Source organism: Acyrthosiphon pisum, chromosome A1 (genome assembly GCF_005508785.2).
Source record: "Acyrthosiphon pisum isolate AL4f chromosome A1, pea_aphid_22Mar2018_4r6ur, whole genome shotgun sequence".
In the NCBI taxonomy this organism is placed as follows: domain Eukaryota; kingdom Metazoa; phylum Arthropoda; class Insecta; order Hemiptera; family Aphididae; genus Acyrthosiphon; species Acyrthosiphon pisum.
The window spans coordinates 97,038,179-97,061,549 of record NC_042494.1 but is presented as its reverse complement, the minus strand read 5'-3'; the positions used below and the strand labels follow the sequence as shown (position 1 = coordinate 97,061,549).

General features: G+C 31.7%; 3 protein-coding genes across 5 annotated transcripts; all 3 read left to right on the top strand.

Annotated features, from left to right (window-relative positions):
- Positions 1 to 583: 583 nt before the first annotated feature.
- On the top strand, positions 584 to 991 carry LOC103310443 (KRAB-A domain-containing protein 2-like). Its single transcript, XM_008188744.1, has one exon. It carries the CDS (start codon positions 584 to 586, stop codon positions 989 to 991), a length of 408 nt encoding a protein of 135 aa, XP_008186966.1.
- An 8,230-nt stretch (positions 992 to 9,221) lies between these two features.
- Positions 9,222 to 17,297, top strand: LOC100164297 (ribonuclease Z, mitochondrial). Of its 3 annotated transcripts, XM_016807614.2 has the most exons (14): positions 9,222 to 9,432; positions 9,514 to 9,632; positions 9,715 to 9,901; positions 11,154 to 11,320; positions 11,388 to 11,536; positions 11,620 to 11,862; positions 13,332 to 13,476; positions 13,599 to 13,759; positions 14,152 to 14,263; positions 14,327 to 14,536; positions 14,593 to 14,908; positions 14,999 to 15,182; positions 15,335 to 15,561; positions 16,975 to 17,297. In XM_016807614.2, the coding sequence occupies exons 1-14, from the start codon at positions 9,376 to 9,378 to the stop codon at positions 17,110 to 17,112; spliced, it is 2,415 nt and encodes an 804-aa protein (XP_016663103.1). In that variant the 5' UTR covers positions 9,222 to 9,375; the 3' UTR covers positions 17,113 to 17,297. The 3 variants fall into 3 exon arrangements, with proteins under 3 accessions (XP_016663103.1, XP_008186963.1, XP_008186964.1); XM_008188741.3 differs by having other exon boundaries at positions 9,222 to 9,632; XM_008188742.3 differs by having other exon boundaries at positions 9,223 to 9,532.
- Positions 17,298 to 19,635: 2,338 nt separating this feature from the next.
- Positions 19,636 to 22,571, top strand: LOC100166323 (E3 ubiquitin-protein ligase RING1). Its single transcript, XM_001946703.5, has 3 exons — positions 19,636 to 20,185; positions 20,247 to 20,860; positions 21,954 to 22,571. Exons 1-3 carry the CDS (start codon positions 19,989 to 19,991, stop codon positions 22,157 to 22,159), a joined length of 1,017 nt encoding a protein of 338 aa, XP_001946738.1. The 5' UTR covers positions 19,636 to 19,988; the 3' UTR covers positions 22,160 to 22,571.
- Positions 22,572 to 23,371: the final 800 nt, after the last annotated feature.

Sequence of the window (23,371 nt, the reverse complement as noted above, 5' to 3'; positions counted from 1 at the left end):
CGTAAACTTTTTGTTCTGACATCGATTTCAGTAAGTTCATACATTTTTGTTTAATTTTACTCTTTTCATTTTTGCTATGGAGATCGAAGAAATGAAAATAAAATTCGAAAATGCAATTTTCTCGGTAATTGATGAGAAAAAACGGGACGGTAACACAGCATACATCAATACCGTGCAGTATGACGAAAAATATCGGCCGTTAAAAGTGCGAAATTAAAAAAAAAAAGACCACAAGATTACAGATTGATTCGTAAGTACGTTGTTATGAGTATTGCTGGGAAAGAAAAATTAATTAAACCCATATCAGATGGAACAGTTCTTTATTATTTGAAAGTTGATGAAATGTTCGACGCCTATTATATATTACTCATATTGCAATTGGACATGGGGGAAGAGATAGAATGGTCAATTGTGGCTGAATTAAGACATAAATATTGTAACGTTAACAAAGAATCAATTATGGTTTTTTTAAGCTTCTGTTCATATTTTCAAAAAAAAACAACCTAATCCGAAAAAGGGTTTGGTTTCGAAGCCTATTGTGCACACAGCTTTTAACTCTCGGGCACAAATTGATCTAATCGACATGCAATCACAATGTTATAATGATTATCGTTTTATTTTAAATTACCAAGACCATCTTACAAAATTTGTATTATTACGGTCTCTAAAGTCAAAACGTGCTGAAGAAATTGCTATAAATGTATTGGATATTTATACTACTTTTGGGGCACCGTTAATTTTGCATTCTGATAACGGACGAGAGTTTGTCAATTCAATTATCACTAATCTTAATGAAATGTGGAGTGATGTAAAAATTGTACATGGCAAACCACGACATAGCCAGAACCAAGGGTCGGTAGAACGTGCTAATAGAGATATTGAAGCAATCTTAGCTGCATGGATGACAGACAACAATAGCAAAGATTGGCCAACCACTCTCAAGTTTATCCAGTTTCAAAAAAATGGAGTAAATCGGAGTAAATCGGAGTAAAAGAAATTACGGTTCGTGAGGCTGCTGGATATGGAATCGCGGGATCACAAGGCTATACAAGATGTATTTGCAAAACCAAATGCAAAACTAATAGATGCGCATGTAAAAAAAATAATGTTTTATGCAATTCAAAGTGTCACGGCACAACAAATTGTGAAAATAAATAATTATTAATTATGTATAATTTATCTTGAATTTATACATTTCTGACCTAATTAAAATATTTCGTTAAACATAATTATCAACATTGCCTATCAGTATTAGACATTAAAGTAAGTCCCTAGTCATAGTTCTAAATGTGTTAACAAAATATTTAAATTTTACAACCTTGCCTATGTTGTCAGTTAATGCCTAGGCATTGACAATATCGACTACTAATGTTAGGAATTTATAATATTGGCTAGGCATTTACGTTATTAACTAATTTACATCATTGACGGTAACATAGACATACTCTTATATTATGTTTAACACTATAACCTTGAATGTACCTACGTCCTACATAGAATTCTGAAATTTCATGACATATATTTTTCAACATTTTATTGAAATATTTCAAGAAGGGTGAAAATGTCATGTGAAGTATTTCATATCCATAACCCTAGTCCTACATCATCAATGCTATTGTTATACCTATACTGTTGTCTATTATAAAATTCATGATTTTTTTTTATTATTATTAAAGAAGTTTTTTATTATTTGATTAACACAAAATGATGCATAGTATTAAAGGAAATGATAAAAATTTACCTACCCGGCTACCCATACCAATTTTTCTTATACTGGATTTTGTAATACCGAATCATAAACATACTTAATCAGACTATTATTCCACTAAATAAAACATCATTAACTATACATTTCTTGATGTTTATATTATCAATAAAAATATTTCTTTCACACATCTATAATTGGCAAAGAGTTTAATTTAACCCAGATAGTAATTATTATACTCTTGTCCAAAACTCGTTTTTGTGTTTATCACTTTAATATTAAATAATCTTTCTTCCCCCGTAGGCTTACCATTTTATAAAATAAAGAAAATATTAGATCTTTTATATACAAACATTATGGAAATTTTTAAATATAGCAATTCAAGCGGAATTACATTAAATTATTTATAGTTTAAAAAGGTAGATCCTAACTCCTAAGAGATTTTTCTTTTTAAAACATATACGGATTATACAATAGTAGGTATACCAGGTATGCATATATATAACCATGGTTATATACTTATATCAATGGTTTAATAAAAACAATATAAAAACAAAATACAAAATACTGTATAAATTAATAATTATAATGTACAGACCAAAGAGTTACAGCCTATAGAGGACTGGTACCTTGTACCTACTACCTACCTATGATAATTAGTTCTAATGACCCATTTACGCATTATGTATTATATTTTTATTTTTTATTTTAAAACTAATGTATTAAAATGACATTTTTATTGAGACGTTTAAAAAGATGATTGCAGCGCAATATTTTTTTAAAAAAAAATGATCTTTTTAATCTGCACTTTTTTCACTATAAAATACCAATACAGGATGGCAGTACTTATTATTACCCTAAATTTCAAACTATATATAGTTTTAATATCATCATTAAATAAATGAGAATAATCCTAATACCTAGTACCTAGACCTTTAGTTCCGTGTATATCTGTATATTATGATGATTTGAAAAGCATAAGCGTGCGCACGGGGTGGGCCAGGTGGCCCGAGGCCGTGGCCCACCCTGCTAGTTGTACCATACTTATTATAGTCTATAGATGGGACAACTTTTTTTTTTTTTTTTTTTTTGTTTCAACCGACGGCGTCGCGGGGACAGCTTTCGCAATACTTCCGCGACGCCGCCATCGTTTATTGAAAATCAACATTTTATACATACGTGAGGGGGGTAGACGGGACAATACCCCGACTTACCCCCTCTTTATACATGGTGGGTTACCGACGTGTCGCTGTTGTGACTGCGAAGAGTGTCTTCGGTCCGTTCTTCATCGTCCGCTGTGTCAGCGGTGCGGTTCCCAACCTAACCTCCGACGTTTCGCGGTTGAGCTAATAGGGGGAAAGATCGGACCGTTCTTCATCTTGGGTACAGGTTGGTCGGTTATCCGTTCCCCTGTTCTTCTCGCTCGTCTTCTTCTTTTGTGCTTAGGATAGACTCAATCATTGAGATGAGCTCCAGCCTGTTCGTCGCTGCCTGGGCGAGAAGTCTGGACCGGGATGGTTGGTCGTCGGGTAGTGCGTCTATTCGGGGACCGCACAGCAGTTCCTCGACGTCTTCCGCGTTAGGGGATCTCCGGAGGATCTCGACCATTCGGGAGCGGTCGTCTATCCACCTCGGACACGCGAACAGAGTGTGTTCCGCCGTGTCGTTGGGGTCCATGCAGTAAGGACAGTAGCTGTCCTCGGCCCGGTTGAACCTGTGTAGGTAGCTCCGGAAACACCCGTGGGCGGAGAGTGCCTGAGTCAGGTGGTAGGTGAGGCTCATTTCTGGCTTCGCGAGCCACCGTCCGATGTCTGGCAGGAGCCGGTGAGTCCATCTCCGCCCGACAGCGTCCGGTGTGGCTGCTGTCCGGTCCCATCTGGCTTGCCAGGAGTTTAGGGATATCTTCCTCTCCTCCACTTTGATTGCGGCCGTGGTCGTCGGTACTCCCTGCTCCGCTTGCCGATTCTTCACTCTTGCCCGTTCATGGGCGAGGAGGTCTGCGGGCAGCATGGACGATAGTACTGATGACGCGTCGGCGGATGGTTCTGTAGCCTCTTATGGTGCGGAGGGCCGTGTTCCTCTGAGACCTGGCCATAGCGTTGCGGTTTTTTGCCGTCTTAATGCCGATTGTCGCCCACGTCGGTGAAGCGTACAGGAGCTTACTGTTGGTGACCAAGCCCAGCAGTGCCCGTTTTGCTTGAGCTGGGCCACCGACGTTTGGCATCAGGCGTCCTATGGCTTTGGATGACTCGATGGCCTTCCTGGAAGCAACTTCGATGTGGGTGGTGAACGACAGTCGGGTGTCCAGCTCCACGCCAAGGTATCTGATGGCAGGCTTGACCGGGATCGGGTGCCCCTCGACGTACAGCAGTGGTTTTTCGTATTTGTATTTTCGCGTCAGAACGTCAGATTTTTGGGGTGCGATCTGGAGGCCGTTTTCACGCATCCAATTGGTCACCGTGTCGAGAACTGGGTTTAGCAGCTCTGCTGCTGACGGTCCGGTTCGGGCGGTACAGATGGCAGCTACGTCGTCGGCGAAAGCCACTAGCTGCACTCCCGACGGCATTTCCGTCTCGAGCAGCCCCTCGTAGAAAACGTTCCACAGCGCGGGACCGAGGACTGATCCTTGTGGAACTCCGCATGTTACGCTTCGGATTGCGCTTGCCTCTCCGACGAGTAGGGTCTTGTCCTCGAGGTACGATCTGATCATACCGTTGAGGAGTGGGGGGACCAGCCTTTCGCGGAGAGCAGCGTCAATGCGTCGCCACGGAGCGGTGTTAAACGCGTTGCGAACGTCAAGCGAGACGACTACGCATAGGTCGCGGTGCTGGCCTGCGCCGAGTGCCGCTCCGTGGGCTGCGCTGATTACCCGTTCGATCGCGTCCTCCGTAGATCGTCCGTGCCGGAAGCCGTATTGGTTCTCCGACCTTTGCCCGGTCAGGTCGAGGTGCTGATTTAGCCTCCTCAGCAGAAGTCGCTCGAGTAGCTTGGCCGTGGAATTCAGCATGCTTAACGGTCTGTAGCTTGAAGAGTCTTCTATCGGCTTGCCCGGGCCCTTGTGGAGTAAGACGAGCCTCGAGGTTTTCCAGCGTGCTGGGAACTCGTTCCTCGAGAGGCAGCAGTTGAACGCCTTTAGCAATACCTGCGGTACGATTTTCGACACTCGGATGAGGACCTCATAGATGGGGCAACTTAGATCATATGAATAGTTGTATTGCCTTATTCAGTGATATAAGCATTCTGATTTTTTATTTTTTTATATTACAAAATTAACAAGATTCTCTTAAATCTATAAAATATGCAAACAAAAAATGGTTCTATTTATTCGAGGATAAGGTGAATCGTGGACATATATCACAACCAATCAATTTAGACTTAAGGAAAATAATATGCAAATGCATATAAATCCTAGCCCTACTTATGAATAAAAATATATATATTATACCTTAAAATTTAAACAGTGGGTGATGACCGGTGAGTAAATGAATGTAATTTTATAGATAACAGTGTACCACCTAAAATAATTTGTTTCAAGTATCATTGGCCCACTTTGTCCCAACAGGCTGCGTACGCCTAGGGTGAAAAGTCAAAGAAATCTTGTAGGTTAGTAGCAACCTATAGTAATTCCAACAATCCGATTAACAGAATATTTTAGTATACTATAATAGTATAATATTATACCTTAGGTATTATATATAGGTATAACTGTAATCTGTATATAAAGTACTATAATAAAAATAAATACATTTATATATATATACTATACACTATACATTTATAACGGTATAATATTATATATAGTAACCACTAAGGCATTAAACATGTTTACATTGGCACTTTTATTGCAAAATAGCAATTGTAAATTCAGAATCTGAATAAAATTGTAAAAAATGCTGATGTATAGTATTTACTATTTAGCCATGAGTGCGCCCATGATATAATAATTAGTCTATATACATCATTATACGTAGTTTATATATTAAACCGTTAAATGTATTAAATGTTTAATGTGTAGGTATTGATTATGTTATTACTTATTACCTACTTATTAGTTATTATATGCTGATAAAGTTATAAATTAAATATTAATATATATAAATATAATATGTATTTTAATTATATTATTTATAAATTATAAATACAAAATATAGGTATAGCCGTAACTTATGGCGTATCTTAATATATCTACTATCCAGTATAGGTAATACCGTACCATACGTCTATACCTAAGACTATATTAATTTTGCGTGATAAGTTGATAATCTTTATACTATATATTACAATTATTACCATATAATAATATTATAGCCATAGGCGATATTCGATTACATTTTATAATGGAGGGAAGGGGCTAAAATGATAAGTACAATTTTTTTTTAAGTTCAAATTTCGACGAAATTACATAATATTTAAACGGAGAGTAACCTGAATAACAAAGTTAGTTATTTTGTTGTCATTCAAAATCATTACCTATTCGTAGAGACTTTACATTGGATTATCGTTATTCTATAGCCCCACTAAAAATTTAACCATATTATCTCTGCCTATGAGTAGGATTTTATATTTTTTGAAAGTAGATGAATAGGTAGCTATTTTAATGTGCATTGAAATTGTTTTTTCACATACAAAACTATACGTAAGTGGTAAGTACAGTTTTGCTATGCTAATAGAATTATAAATTCTGGAAAACGACAACGTGTATGCACAAAAAAAAGTGGACAGCTTGATTATTGAATATTTATCATTCATATAAGTACCTATTAACTAATATAATATTGATTTTCCATGTTATTTGTTATTTGTCGCCTCATGTGGTTGAATATCTTTAACTCATATTCGTTATTCTAATATTAAAACCAAAGTATAATTAAGATAATGGAATATTGACAAAAACTTGTTTGGTTTCGCGACATGCACAAATGCACAGTGTAATGAAACAATATTGAAATCATCAATACTTTTAGATTCTGAGCGGAGCGATGAATGTATTGATTTTACAATACTAAATAAAATGTGTGTTTTTTTTGTATCTGTCATCACCTTTTAGGACAGAACAAGTGCTTACATTTTCTTCAACAGTATCTTTTCTGATAAGAAAGTGAATCTAGTTGGTACTTTGGAGTTTGGGGGACCAAAAGTAAGATTTTTTATATATATATATGAATTTATGTTTGTGGGTAGATTAGACCTCTGGGAAGAAGATGGGCTAAATTAAAAAGGGTTAAATTTGTTTTTTTTTTAGTCATCGGATTTTAGTACGGTTAGGTTAGGTTAGGATTTTGTATTAATTGATTATATTAATCCACGGTAGGCGGAATTAAATAAAAACAACAAACTTGGTATAACTTTGATACTTTAGTGTTAAATCATACACTTATGTACAAACAGCGATCTACCACAGGTAGATTGCCTACTTGTTAATATACTGTTGCGAATCAGAATTTTTATTCCGGGAAACAGAAAAGTTAAAATAAATTTTGAACACCATACAACAAATATTAAATAATGAATTGAACAAAGTTTAAGTCATATAAATTGAGTTGGCACATTTAACGGGTAACGAAGAGCACGGGATCAGCTAGCGTATAAATATAATATATATATATATAGGTATATAATATCTACAAAAGTAAGTTATTACTTATTAGTAATATATTATGACTTCGTGGCCACGCTGGAGTCGGTGACTGATTGGACGAGCATTCAGCCTAAAATGCTGTGGGCCACTTGCTTTCGGTAGTTGGCTGAAGAAGCTTATCGAAAGGTCCTTCATGTAGATTTTGATAGTTGGTAATTTAAAGTCTGAGTGCAGTGCATCGTTTCGAACAAACCAGGGGGCATTTGAGATTACATGTAGGACTATTCTTGACAGACAGGGTTAAGAATACCATGATGATTGGGTTGCCATAGGTAACGTACCTACCGGTGTCTCGGTGAAGTATTTCGGGGTGGAAGTTTCTCGGAATTAAATTTTAATAATCAATCATTTAAGTTAACATTTTGCAGTATTTTTAAAAATATCTAAAACAATAATGTTGTAAATCACATTAGTTACTTGATTGACTGACGATAGGTATCTATTTTAAAATTATTTTCCGGCTTAGTGACAACAATTATCGACGAATATACATTGATTCCCTGTTCCTCTCGAGTCACGACAATTCTTGCTGTCGCTAATTGATAATTTTATTGATTTTTTTAACTTTATAAACGTTAAACACTTAAACGTGTGTCGTAGAGAGAATAAAACCATAAATTGTGTGTGATTTTCCAGTTACGAAAAGATTGGTCATATTTTCCCCATAAAATTTATACAACAAATATTGATTCCGATTTTAGTATTATTTATAGCAACCCTAACCAGGACGAGCTTTCTCAAGGCGCCCCCCCCCCCTTCCAGGCATTGAGATATTTGTCTATAGATCATCTCGAATACAGGCAGCTGATCTTTGTATCATAATAATTAATAATATTGATTATATTAAGTACCTATAACCAGCGTTGGGTAAATTATTTTTGAAAAATAATAAAATTACGTTATTTGTTACATTAAAATATATTTTTATTTAAATTACATTCGAGTTACGCCCTACATTATTTTTATTACGTTACGTTACTTTTTCATTCTAAAAGTAGGGCGTTACAAAGAAAGTTACTTTTTAAAAAATTAATCACAAAATCACTAATCAGTCCATAACGAATAATAAGTAGTAGGTTGGTACCTATAGGCTATAATATTAATTATTATATATAATTAATATAGAGTATCAACAAGTATTAATTCTTATAAAATAATTTATTAATAAAATAAAATGTATCTGAATAAAGATTATTTTTCCGGGTCTTTTTTATCAGAATACAGGCAAAAGTATTTAATGATCCTGTACAATAGACATTAGTTGAAATAATTTAGTCAAATAATTAGATTGCATTGTATCATAATTATTAAAAATAATAGGTTTTGTAAAATATTATACAAAAATAAAAATTGTATTCAAAATTATTTAGACCCCCCCCTGGTTTTACATTTTAAATACATGGTTTTCAACTATAATTTTGAAACTATTTGAATTGCGGAAACCATTTTTAAAGACATTTTAACAAAATATCAAAATAACTTCATAAACTTCGGGTCTAAGGTAAAGTTACGATGTATAGAAGATCTTCTCTACATCGTGGAATGTGGATAAAGTCATTGTTCTATGGTAAAGTACATTTTCCAAAACACACTGCACTAGACTGTAAATCACGGTCTTAGATTAAATCACGGCTATAGATAGTACTATCTTTAATCGTGGATTAAATGTAAATATTTTATATCTATAGACATGGAACTACATGCAACCATGGTCACATTTAAACCTTCCATTTAACATACCATTGATACCATTGATAAATACAACGTCCCGACCACGAACTACTACATGAAGTAGTTCGTGGTCCCGACGAGTGGTTAACGGTGATTAAACATGATAAAAGGTTGGATTATCAAAATTAAGACGTTAGCATAGTGTTGTATTGGTAGTTTATCATAGTAGGCAGCTGGTATTTACCCATTATTATTAATTCAGTAAAACACATTTTTCCAATTTTTTGCCTTAGACATTGATGAAACTTTACTCTTTTTTAATCATAGTAAACAATAAGTAATATAGTAAATCTATTGATTAATGTCTCTTAAGTTATATAACAAATTACTACTAAAATTTATACATACGAATTGTCAGGTATTTTATTTCAGTAATCCAAACACAATACCAAAACAAATGGCTAATAACATCTCTTTGTCTTCTGTTACTGGTAAACAGAACCGAATTAAAATCAAAGGTAAGTCCAAATTTCCACCGGGTATTGTAAAATTTCAAGTACTTGGCAGTGGAGCAAATGGTGCTCCGAGGTGTTTATATTTGTTTACAGATCATTCTAGGTAATGCATTTTTATCTTTTATTATTCTCAAGTAGGTAGTACACATATTAAAATTCAACTTGTATGCATATCTACATTTTAGGTACCTTTTTAACTGCGGGGAAGGTACTCAAAGGTTGGCACATGAACATAAAATGAAACTGTCGAAATTGGAACATGTGTTTATCACACATTCAAATTGGTTAAATATTGGCGGTTTACCAGGATTAGCTTTAACTGTTCAGGATGTCGGAGTACCAAATATTGAACTGCATGGACCAAAAGGAATAGTTAGTGTTTTTATAATGTTGCAGAATATTATTCTTACAATATAATAATAAATAACAGTTTTTACTGGATTAAAATTTTTTGTTTATAAAATATTGTATAGGAAGTACATTTTAAATTAGTATAATATTTCTATTGTTTTGTATTATCGAGTTAAATAGATAATTAAAATAATTAAAGTAATAAATAGTTGCTATGTACTCTGACACTATATAATTTATAATATGATTATCTTATATTAACTTTACTATAGTATACTAATTTATATGAAGACTAGATATGTTATAACTTATAAGATATGAGAGGAGTATACAGGTTAAAAACGGTTAATAACCAGATAACCGAAATATTAAAATATAATATACTCCAATGACACAATGTCATTAAATAATAATATTAAACACTGACAAATTATTATATTACAAGTAGGTATGCATTATAATAGTATTGTAATGAATAATTATATTATAATATTATTTTCACAACTGTGTAGAAGCTCTCAAATCAATAATACAGTTGCACTTGCATATACATGTACATGTATGGGCCGTACCACATCCGTTGGTCATTGCATGTACACTACCGTTGGAACTTTAATTTGTCAGGTTATCATAGATTCTAGTTCAGGAGTAGAGGTCCTATATAGGAGAGTCCAAAACAGCCTTTATTTAGATGTGATTTTCCAGAGCTTGAACTAGCACCTTCACCAAGTTGTGCACTTGAGATTATGATTTGGACTTAGAAAATATCAACTAAAATCATATTTTCCAAACACAAATGTTGCATTGATCTGAATATTATTGGACTTGAATAGTTTTACAGTTTAATTTAAAGTACTTTAACATTTACTTATATACTGTGGCCCACGAGAGAGTATCCTCGTTTTGCGCATGCAGACTGACGGCGGAGACCGTGCCGAGGCCCCGTTTCCCCCAATATTTCCACGTCCGCTATACACCGTATACCGTTACCGAACAGCTATCGGGAATGCGCGGAATCGGACGAGTTTTCGTCGGGCGACGGGATACTCTCTCGTGGGCCGCAGTATAGCAATAAACACATTGAATTTATTCTGACTACAACTTATTTTACATAATATGCAAATCATCTTATCCATCAAAAGTCGTCTGTACGGAGAGGCCGCTACACAATGAACTAATTGTGTTATTAGTTATTGGGGATTTAAAGTGTTTACTTAATACCTAATAATAGTGCCTTCGCATTTAAAATGTTGATTTTATTGATTTTTTACAGGAAGAATTATTTATTGCTACGAAAAGATTTGTAGTATTACGTGATCTAAAAATTACAGCTAGTAAAAGTGATCCTTTTAAGCCATATGAAGATAATGCAATAGTTGTCCATTATGTGCCATTAATATCAAACAAACAATGTAATGAATTTCGATCAAAGTCTGAAAAGTAATATACCTATTATAATTAATAGAAACTTTATTTATTTTTTCTTATATTTATTCTTCTTTTATAGCTCAATTGAAATTGACAATTCACTGGCTCAACAACATACTGATGATTCATTAGAAGATGATACTAATTATTACGATTATGAAAATTTACTACAATCAGATAAAAAAGAAAGAAATAAACGTAAAAGAAGCAACTCTGAACCTAGAACTGGTTAGCTAGCTAATTATGGTATTTTTGATGCTACAAAATTAATTTTATAATAAAATCATAAAATATTTTTAAATTGATTTTAGATGATAAAAAATTTATTGCTGATAGTTCTTTAAGTAGAATTAGTAATGTTGCGATGTCCTATGTTTGTCGTCTTAAACCAAAACCAGGGTTTTTAGATTTGGACAAATGTGTTAAACATAATGTTCCTCCAGGCCCATTATTGGGCTTATTAAAATCTGGTAGTGATATTACCTTATCTGATGGGACACTAGTTAAATCAAGTGATGTAACTTCTCCTGATGATCCAGGTCCAGTTTTTATTGGTAAGGTATTTCAGTATAGTACAAAAAGATCTATAATTAATAATTAATTATAAATAGAACTTTGAAGTGACCACTTCTTTTAGCGGGCTATGGGTGTACGTTTTGCATGGGGAAAATACTTTTGTTATGCGTCACGTAACGCTATAGTCCAGGGGTCGCCAACCTTTTCAAACAAGTGAGCTACATTTGAAATTTTTAGTCCCAGGTGATCAACATCTAGGAGAATTTAGGTCTTTAGGAAGAGATTTGTTTTATGAGCAAAAATAAAAAAGGTCAAAGCTTCAAAGAATAAATATTTATTGTTTCTTCATGATGATAATAATAATAATAATAATGTAATATATTGATAATACACAAGAAATAGTAAAAAAAATTTTTATTTATTACGCGATCGACCGATAATGGTAAAATTAATTTTTATAACGATTGACCTATATTCGTAGAAATATTGACTGGTTGGCGACCCCTGCTATAGTCCATGCAACGAAAACTGGCTAGTGACCGACATGATTCTAGCGGCCAACTCTTTCATTGGTCAGCATAAATACATGCCAGTGAGGAGTGGGGTGTGAAGAGTGAGCAGACAGGCAGAGAGAGAAAAAGAGATGCACATGCGTGCGTATATCAGTACTAGCATAATATATACTATCTGTACAAGTTTTTATACCGGTTTACCTTTTTTCAAGACATACAGTCATAACCCGCTATAAGAAGTAGTCACTTCTGTCGGCACTCACCAAGTGCCCCAGTTTTTTTTTAAGCAGTGGTACAGGTACCATTTGTATCATAAATATTTAGACTAATATTTTAATGAGATATAAATTAAAAAATGTTAGCCCCCCAAATACTATTTTATGCTATTTGTGTCTGATCACTATATCTATTAAGATAACACCGCAGGCATTTATTGTCTTTGTTATACAAACATTCAACGTAGCAAAGCGTAAGTTCAGCAGAGCCAATTTTGTGGTGTTTTTAGTATTAATATTTGAGTTAATTGGTCCTATTATCAAAATTAAAGGTAAGAATATTATCTTTGCCATCTCATAGGTTTTTATTGGTATTTTAATAAATAAATAATAATTATTATAAATTATAATCATGTTAAGTATAATAATTATAAAATGCTCTTACCTCGCCTAAAAATTTAAATATCAATACAAATCTGTCAGGTGCCATAGATAATATTCTTCCCTTTAAAATTCATAATAGGTCAAATGGTTCTAATAATAAGTATAATAACACAAAATTGGTTCAAATATACCACGGGCATGTTATGCACATAATATGTAAGATGAAAAAACACATTTTGGTGGGCGTCCTCTTAAAATAGCAAGCTTACTTTATTTATATAATTTACTTAAATATTTAATAAAACAATTTTTTATTGTGCTTTTTGGAAGCCTTTCATTAAGTTTTATTTTTTTCATTTAAATTTAATGTGACTATTTAAGTTTAATTTGTTTTAGTTGTCGAATGTCCAAGTGAAGATTATATTGACTCGTTATTAAATGAGTCAATATTTTCAAAACATCAATTAGGTGTAGTTAATGAAGAAGATATTGCATTTATGGTTGTTCATTTTACTCCACTGGATGTGCGAAATGATCCAAGGTATTAAGTATTTAAGTGTAATTAATTATTAAAATTTAATTCAATTAGAGTTATTGTATTGTATTGTATTCTATTCAAATATGATAAAAGATAATAATAACATAAATATTTCTACTTTTTAGGTATCAATCATGGATGAAATTATTTCCTTCTGAAACGTACCATTTATTATTAAATAATGAAAATAAATGTCTGGGTAGTACTGCAATACATAGAATACAATATAAGCTGAATATGCTGGATGAAAATATTTATCCATTATTAAAAGACAATGGAATTCCTAGTGAGGATATTTTTGTAATCTAAATATTATCCCACCAATGTCAATAGTAATTTGTAAGAAGTAATAACTTAAACTGTAGTCAATTATGGTAGGATTAGGTATAAGTTTTATTCATTGATTTAAGGGGATTGGTGCTGGCAATTAAAGAATTTTCATATTTTGATTATTTGGAATTCATCTGTCAGCAGCCTATATTTCTACAAAATAATATATGTTTTTAACGTATATCATCAAAATTTTAAATTGAACACTTATAAAATATATGACGCTTTTGTACCTTAAACCTTTAATTAAATTTTTGAACCTTGATATAACAATTAAAAATATTTCCTAATAGTCTAATAAAACCAAACAAAGTTTGCAAATTAAAATGTCTTATTTTTTTTTTTTAGTTATTGATCAACAAGAAAAAGTGATTGACGCACATCCAAATATAAATTCTTTGACGATTAATGGGCAAACTAATTTGTCATTTAATTTGAGACCAAACAAATATATAGACAGGTAAGCAAACATCATACTGTTTCTAAATATTATAAGTGTTTAATTACTAAAAAAATATTTTAGGACTGGCACATTAAGTTTAGATGTTGATGAGTTTATAGCAGAAACATTCAAGGTTGATGGTTTTAAAGAAAAGTTGGCTCAAGTAAAACAGGAGATTTTAAATGCTTCTCCAACAGATACAAATATTTATCCTAAAATTACATTTCTTGGTACAGGTTCATGTATACCAAGTAAAACTAGAAATACTAGTGGTATTTTAATGTATACTGGGTAAGAAATTGTTTACTTTTTTGTGTGGAAAAATATTATTTTTAAATGTTATCTAGTGAGAATGAATGTGTATTGTTAGACTCTGGAGAAGGAACGTATGGACAATTAGTACGGCACTTTGGTTTAACTGGCGCTGAAACAGTTTTGAGTGACTTAAAAGCTATTTATGTGTCTCATTTACATGCAGACCATCATATTGGTTTAATTGGAATATTAAGCGTGCGCCAAAAAATGAAAGCAAATAAACTGTTTAAACTGAATCAGCCAGTATATTTACTAGCACCTGTACAAATTATGACCTGGCTAAATTTTTATGACAGAAGATTTGCAGAACTAAGTGAAGAATTTCAAATTGTGTCTAACTTAGATTTAGTAAATAGCAAATGCTTAAATACTTTAATATACATAACTAAAATAAACGTCAAATAAAGTTTATTTAACAATAATATTAAAATGTTTAAGGATTTTGAATCGTCGACAAAGTTAAGAATAAAAGATTTATTAAAACAAACCAACATGTCTGACATAGAAACAACTTTAGTAAGACACTGTCCTAATGCATTTGGTGTATCATTTACTCATATAAATGGTTGGAAAGTAACATATTCTGGTGATACAATGCCTTGTGATTCATTAGTCAAATTAGGTTTGTAAATGAAAAATAATTTTTATGGTAACAAAAACAAATTTTAATATAAGCCAAAACGTATAATAAAATTATGAACCTTTTCCAATAAGTACCTATAATATTAATATGTTTAAATTATAATAAGACTTTTTCTGTTATTTTTTCTTTAGGAAAGAATAGTAATCTTTTAATACATGAAGCTACAATGGAAGATCAGTTAGTGTCTGAAGCCAGACGGAAAATGCATTCAACTATGTCCCAAGCTATAAATATTGGCAAAAAAATGAATGCAAAATTCACAATACTCACTCATTTTAGTCAACGTTATGCAAAAATTCCATATATGCCGAATAATGATCTACCAAGTAACGTTGGAATAGCTTTTGATAACATGGAGGTATTATTCATATCTTAAATATTAATTTATTTTTATGTTTATTCAAATAATATGATGTTGGAAGTTTGGAACGCAAAAATAACAGAATTTAAAAGTTATAAATATTACTGTTCATATTTGATTTTCCTAAAATAATAGTTCTCTGATGACGGTAAAACATTAAGATTAAATTTGCCGACAGATACGGAGCTGACATTTTAAGTTTTGATCTTAAAAATGTATGTAACCTATTATCTAAAATTTAGTAAGAAAAATTTCAATAAACATACCATTCAAAAATTGGATCATCAATATTGTATGTTACCATATTGTATTCAAATTAATGAAAAAATAAATCATAACTAAATATAGTCCTTGTCAAACAAACTGGCAGTTAGTGACTCCATCCACCACAAATTTATTTAGTGTGCTATACTAATGGCAACATCTATAGGAATCCACTTTTTGTTAGTGAATATTATCTAAAATATACCATTTTGATTGCTTTGCATCGGCTGGGGGCGGAGTCACCAACTACAAGTTTATTTGATGCGGTCTGTGGTAAATCATAACATTACTTAAAGGAGCAGTAAACACAAAAAATACATTATTTTAAATTTGAAAGAATATTATTCAGTTTTAAGAATAATGGTATAGGTTTAACGTTTCTACTCACATTGTTCAATGATGAATTAAATAAAGATGGGTGACGTCTTTGGGCCTGGATTCACGGTAATTGCCTATCTTATATTTAGTAAATATATTACTCTCTTCACTCAATTACCTACATTTAAAGTATATTTTCTAATTTTTGTTGTATATATGTGTTGTGAAATATTAAAAAAGTATCAAAATAAATCAACGTATTGGGCCATTGTAACTACAATATATGTACGTAACAAAAATATCTCAGTATTTTTAATATTAAAAAAAAACCAAATGTTATTTGAATTTCTGATAATTCTATCGTTTTTAGTTCAAAAAATTACATATTTCTACATAAATCAAATATCAAAAATAAAATGTTTAAATTAATAAATCATTGTGTAAACACTGTAATGCGAGCAATTTTTATACACGTAAGGTAGGCAATAATGCCTAGCCCGGCCCAGTGATGTCATGCGGTTAATCTAAATATCCCAATATCTCATTAAATAATATTATTTTTTTGATTTTGACAAAATTGTTTTTAGTAGTCCCGACTACAATGATTTAGCATTTAATAATAATTTGAAGAACATTTTTTTTTTGTGTTGTGCGCTCATTAATATTTGTATTAATAGTTTAGAAATTTTAATTTTAATTGATACGATTATAGTATTATATACTAATTAAATTTATTAATACTTATTTTATTACACATTTTGATACAATCAATTAAATAAATATTATATGCATATGTTTTTTAAGTCATAAGTTTTTATGAATTTACAGATTGCACCAAATGTATTACACAAATTGCCATTGATGTATCCAGCCCTCAAGATGATATTTGCAGAACATTTTGAAGAAATGGAAGCAAAATGTTTTAAACTGAAATTAAAAGAAGAAAAAGCTAAAGCACAGATGTAAATACAAATATTGTACTGAATATATATTTTAAAATATAATTATTAATTAATCTGATTGTAGTAATGTATTTATAACAAGGTAGATTTTTTTATAGTCCCTTAAATTTCTATTTCAATAATTTGAATAGTTATTAATTTATTTAGATTGTATATTCTGAGTAAAAATCATTGAACTGTTTTAAATTATTTATTTGAAAATTAAAAAAATGTAAAATATTGTAAAACCTAACAAGATGGAACAGATCATTCTTAAGCCCCATCCAGACCAAGAAACTTTGTCATATTGTTTTTGACATTGTCGTTGATTGTGTGACTGCTTATAACAGGAAATCAAAAACATTTTTGATGACAAATTTTTCTTTTGTCTGGATGAGGCCTAATAGGTATATGGCAATAGTTACTTAAGCACAATATTAGTAATTTCTTCAAATATTTAGTATAGTAGTCAATTAAATCAAATTTATTTATACTAAAAATTATTCTTTCGTAAATTTATAACTTTTCAATTAAAAAGTAATAATTTACAAATTAGTTTGGCATAACTTAGTTAAACGAGTGAAACATTTCTAGTGGTTTATTCACTTTCCATTAATTGTCGTAGAACTATTGCAAAGTCTGATTTCTATTTAGTGGAACACATTGATCAGATGTTGGTGATAAAATGATAGATTAAAAAACTTAGAGCATCCAAGATCTACTGTAAAACGTATCGCTAAGTATTTGCTTAAATGGTCAACTACAAAAAAAAAAATAATATTTTCAATAAATTTACCGGTATAAATAAGAAAATATGACCCAAGGCAAATAAATAAATTATAAAATATATTTATAATACATTGGAGCAACTAAATTTATTGGAATAATATTTTAAATAGGTAAGAATTTTTCAGTTATTTTGGTTAAGTGGTAAACATGCTTTAACTTGAATGAAGTATCTTGAATTACATTAAATTTATCATGTGCACTGTGAAACGTGCCTTAAATATTTAAACCATGATGTGAACAAAAAATAACAAATTCTTGCATTCCCCTCCCGTGACAAGCCTATTCGACAGACTTCTATACTGTATACAAATCTGTGGCCTACTCATAACCTAAGCACTAAGCAGCCCGACTCCCCGTCAACAGCCCACCAGGCGCCAATTTGTTTCCAGTCGATTCCAGTCCGTGGACCAATCCCTATAATGTATTAAAATAAAACATTATATAATATTATATACATTTAATATTTTAATGTTCTATGGTATAATATAAATATTTGTAATTAAATATTAATAATGTAGTAAATATAGATACTAATTAACGTTTAAAAAATATTTGTTCAACCATTTGCATCTGGTTATGAGTTATATTGGAGGAAATTCTGGAGCGGCAAACGTTTTGCAGAACGAACGCCAACGTTTGAAACGTAGAAATTCGCGAGCGCTTGGTTTATACTCCGCACGCTGAGAGTGCACAAGTTGCCCGCGCATCCATGGCTAAATATCCAAATGATGTCGCTCCGCGGTTTCTAGGTCTAATTTCTCCCTAAGGATGCGCAAAATATATCGATAATATCGAAATATCGATATTTTCATATCGATATTTCATTTTCGATATTTTTTACGTATCGATATTTTTGTTCTGATATATTTTATACTAAGTCTCATATTCGTTGTAATTATTTTGAATTTGATTAGATTTTCATATTATAATTATATAATTATAATATGTCACGCCACCACCAACTATATGGCTAATGTGCCTTTAAGACGCCTAATGTCGTCTGCCGAATTTTGGTTACAATTAATTATTATAATTGATGATAAAATTATATTTATGATAACAATTTTGATAAGAACAATATTGATAACAATATCGATATATCGTTGATTTTAGAGGAATATTATCGATTATCGATATTGTAAAAATCGATATATCGATATAGCGATATATCGATCTTGACATCGGTTTGCGCATCCCTATTTCTCCCTCCAAGTCGACTGGTCGTACGCCATCGTAAACCACCGAGCGCTATCGTCTGTTATCGAATTACAAGTCACGACGACGCGATGGTTGACGATGTGAGCTAATCATCCGACGGTGGGAGATGCGCCGACTACGACGAGTTTTGGTCGCCGCCAACCACGATTAAAGATATATCTTTAATCGTGAACATGGCGTTTGCAATGTTTGCAAACGTTTACAGCTTCGTTTAGCAACTGGACGTTCCGAATTTCTCCGTTATCAAACGTTTGCAATGTTTGCCGCTCCTGAATTTCCTCTTGAAGTCGGGGGGGATTTTTATACGAATTACCGTCATTTGTATCTTATCTTGTCATAATTTTTGATAACACAACCTCTCTATAACCACGGCTATAGATACTATGGTTGCACCATCTTTTATCATGGGTTGCACGACGATGAAAATTTTTTGACCGTGCAATGTTCTTATCAAAAACCTCGTGACTGCTAGCGCTTTCAGCGGAACTTGTAGTCATATCTATAGCCGTGCTATAACACAAGTACACAACTTCTGACAGATTTATTTTGATAATAAAATATTAAAATTTCATTATTATGTTCAAATGTTTAAACTTAATAATTAACGTTCTGTACTTCTGTAATATTTATATTTTGATTTTAGAATTTAATATTTTAAAGAATTTAAACCTACAGGAGTTAATTTGCCATTAACGTACCGTGTAATATTTTTCGGAGTGCGGTTGTTAATGTACCTCCCCGGCATAGCCCCTGGCATAATCGATTTATATATTAAGAAGAATTTGATTGTTTTAATTTTGTAATTTATACGATATCAACTTTCTTTTGTAATGTCTGTTTGAAGTAAATCCCACGTTTATACTACGTTGATACTTTGTTGCGTGAACACTAGCCATGGCGTCGGCAGATCTATTAGGCTTGAATAAAACTTGGGAACTATCATTGTATGAACTTCATAGAACTCCACAAGAGGCAATCACAGATAGTACAGAGATTGCCGTGTCCCCCCGGAGCTTACACAGCGAATTGATGTGCCCAATTTGTTTAGACATGCTCAAGAAGACCATGACCACTAAAGAATGTCTTCACAGGTATAAATATTGTTAAACTCTTGGAAATAAATCTACTACCTGTTATTGTATTGGTTTTCAGATTTTGTTCAGATTGCATAGTTACTGCTCTCCGTTCTGGTAATAAAGAGTGTCCTACTTGTCGAAAGAAATTAGTATCTAAACGTTCATTGCGCCCAGACCCAAATTTTGATCTACTAATATCCAAAATCTATCCCAGCCGTGATGAATATGAAGCCCATCAAACCAGAGTATTAGAAAAATTGAACAAAAGCCATAGCCAGGCAAACTTGGTGCAATCCATAAATGAAGGCATAAAAATCCAAACACAAAATCGTTTGCAACGTTCCAAAAAGAATCAACAAGATGAGCTAAATGAAAGTAGTTCGTCTACACTAAAAACCCCTTCCAACAACCTTGGGCTCGGTAAAGATAATGTCACTAGAACAGTAGTTCAAGCAAAAGTAGCAAAGAAACTTAAAACTGTAATGATTTCTGAAAATGATGGTCCAGCATCTTTGTCAGCTGACAGATCAGATATTACTGAGTGTGATGGCTCTTCAAGAGGAGTATCAGTAGATGAAATTGAACTGGTTTTTAAGCCTCATCCAACTGAAATGGGCAGCGATAATCAATTAATAAGAGTGTTGAAAGAAAATTCTGTACGATACATTAAAACTACTGCAAATGCTACTGGTAAATATATTTTAATTATTAATTTAAGTTGTCGTAACACAGGCATTTGTTGTCTCTGTCTTATAAGTTTGTGGGTTTCTTACGATAGTTCAGTTTTTAAGTGAGTTACGAGCATTTCTAATTTACACTATATTATATATGCAAAAGTTGCTATAACATTGAACTATCGTAAAAAATCCACATACAAACACAGACAATTTTCTTACCTTTAAGTTTCATAAATTTCATCTGCTGAGCATAAATTTGCTATGTTACATTCTCTTGATAATAAAAGCTCTAGACATGAGCATAAGTAAAAAAAAAACTTATTCTAATATTATCTTAATACATTGATATTTTATTGTTTATGACTTGATAAAAAGCAACTTATCGCTGAACAAATTAATTATACATTATTAGACCCAATCATGAGCGGAATTGTGTGTAATTATTGGGGGGCTGAACTTATATTCATTACAAATAGCCTATAAGCACTAAAGCCAGTCGCTTCTCTCAGAATTATTAAATTCCAACAAGACCACTAAAGTCAAGACCACTTCTTAAGTTTTACTAACTAAACAGTTTTACTTTAAAAAAGTACAAAAAAAATTAGCTTACTCTACTCTTGTACATTTTAAAAGTATTTCAACCAGAAATTATAATAATTGATGTGTAATAAATTCTTAAAAAAAAGGTAAATATAAGTCATTGTATTATTATTAATATTTCGATTTAGATCTAGTCAACCTTTAAATTGTGTATTGTATGAAGATAGTAAGTGTGTTAATCAAATTAGCCAATTCTACATATTATATATTATTATATAGGTTTAGTTATACCTGTTCAGCTGTATTTAAAAGTTATGGAAGGCTTAGTCCTATCAAGTCCCCTTTCCAAGATTTCCTCCTGTGAATATATTATAATATATAGGTATACATTAAAAGGATAATATTAAAAACTAAAAAGATTTTTATAATATTTAAATTTAATGGTGCTGATAAAAATACAGTATTTTTTGTTCATTCAAGTAAAAGTATACCAAAATACCTTTAAAAAAATACTTATATATTTAATAATTTATTGACTTGTATTTAATCATATTTTTTTTTTTTAGTTGATCATTTAAGCAAATACTTAGCGATGCGTCTTACATTAGATCTTGTTCCGGAGCTTCCAGAACGAGCTCTAAGCTTTTTAATCTATGTATCACCTACATCTGATCAATATGTTCCACTAAATGGAAATCAGACTTTGGAACAAGTCCATGAAAAATATTGGAAAGAGAATAAACCACTAGAAATGTTTTACTCGTTTAACTAAGTTATGCCAAAACAATTTGTAAATTTTAACTTTTTTTACTCTTTCTTGCCTTTCAAATAGTTTTAAGAAATATAAATAAGAATAATATTATAAATATTAGTATTAGTGCCTACTGCCTATAACTTAAATATTTATTTTATTTGCTTTAAAATGTGGTGCTACACTCTGTTCTAGTTAAGAGTGAACCACCCAAACATGCAGACAAAGATTTCGGACACCCTATGTGGAGTCTAGGCGCTTTGTCGTAGGTTATAACTGTAATACATGATTACTGACATAGCTGTTGTATTGTGGCCAAATACACTAACTCTTGCAGTAAGAATCGTTTATCTGTGGGTATGTACTGACACGGCCAGTTTATGTCAGCTAATTCGCTTACTATTAACCTGAATAAAGTATAGTTCTCTGCTGAGATTGTGAAATTACTTTACACTTTAGCTCACTTGACCCGGAAGAACAACTTTTATGAAATGTATGCATATATTTAATTTATTTATATAATGAAAGCAGGTATGTATAATAAAAACATTAAAGTTTAAATAAACATAATATAGAAACTCAGAATAATCGAAGAATTTAATATTTTAATCATTACATATTAAATGTTATAAAACATTTAAAACTATAGTTCTGGATTCTGATTTATTAGCAATAGATTTTTTGATTTTTCTTAATATATTTTTATACACAATAGGTAGGTACTAGATATACCCTAGCCCAGTAGCCCCTAAGAACATTTTTAAAACTATTGTTATGTGGTATAAGTTCCATACAAAAACAATTCTAGTTATTTATTATTTATTTATCAAAATTATTTATATTTTTATTTTTCTCTCTTATGAAAAATGTTTTTCTTATAAAGTGCTGCATATCATTTTAATTTTTTTAACATAAATATGTTTTTGGGCTGGATACAAGATTTTTTGTTTCTGACTGATTTTTTGTTTTAGCATGGTTACTTATCATCATAAACAAACTTATGTTTCATAGATTTTTCTTGTTGAGAAAAAATATCGAGTAGCATGCCACAGTGGCGCAATTAGGATTTATTTGAGGGGGGATATGTCTAAAATAGTTTTTCTCCCTCCACTCGAAATACATGAACATTATACTATCAATTTATTATAGCTACATACCTAACATATATTATATCTGTACATAGGATATAAACCTCATAATTGTAACATATAACATATTAAATAATATGAATTA

What these genes read in the sequence shown, in the direction of transcription:
- LOC100164297 (XM_008188741.3), top strand. Translation starts at nt 9,376, where the DNA reads ATGTCTCTTAAGTTATATAACAAATTACTACTAAAATTTATACATACG. An exon ending in CAACTCTGAACCTAGAACTG is followed by an intron (nt 11,537 to 11,619) that starts GTTAGCTAGCTA and finishes AATTGATTTTAG; the next exon opens with ATGATAAAAAATTTATTGCT. An exon ending in TTGTGTCTAACTTAGATTTA is followed by an intron (nt 14,909 to 14,998) that starts GTAAATAGCAAA and finishes AAAATGTTTAAG; the next exon opens with GATTTTGAATCGTCGACAAA.
- LOC100166323 (XM_001946703.5), top strand. Translation starts at nt 19,989, where the DNA reads ATGGCGTCGGCAGATCTATTAGGCTTGAATAAAACTTGGGAACTATCA. An exon ending in ACTAAAGAATGTCTTCACAG is followed by an intron (nt 20,186 to 20,246) that starts GTATAAATATTG and finishes ATTGGTTTTCAG; the next exon opens with ATTTTGTTCAGATTGCATAG. An exon ending in AACTACTGCAAATGCTACTG is followed by an intron (nt 20,861 to 21,953) that starts GTAAATATATTT and finishes TTTTTTTTTTAG; the next exon opens with TTGATCATTTAAGCAAATAC.
- LOC103310443 (XM_008188744.1), top strand. Translation starts at nt 584, where the DNA reads ATGCAATCACAATGTTATAATGATTATCGTTTTATTTTAAATTACCAA.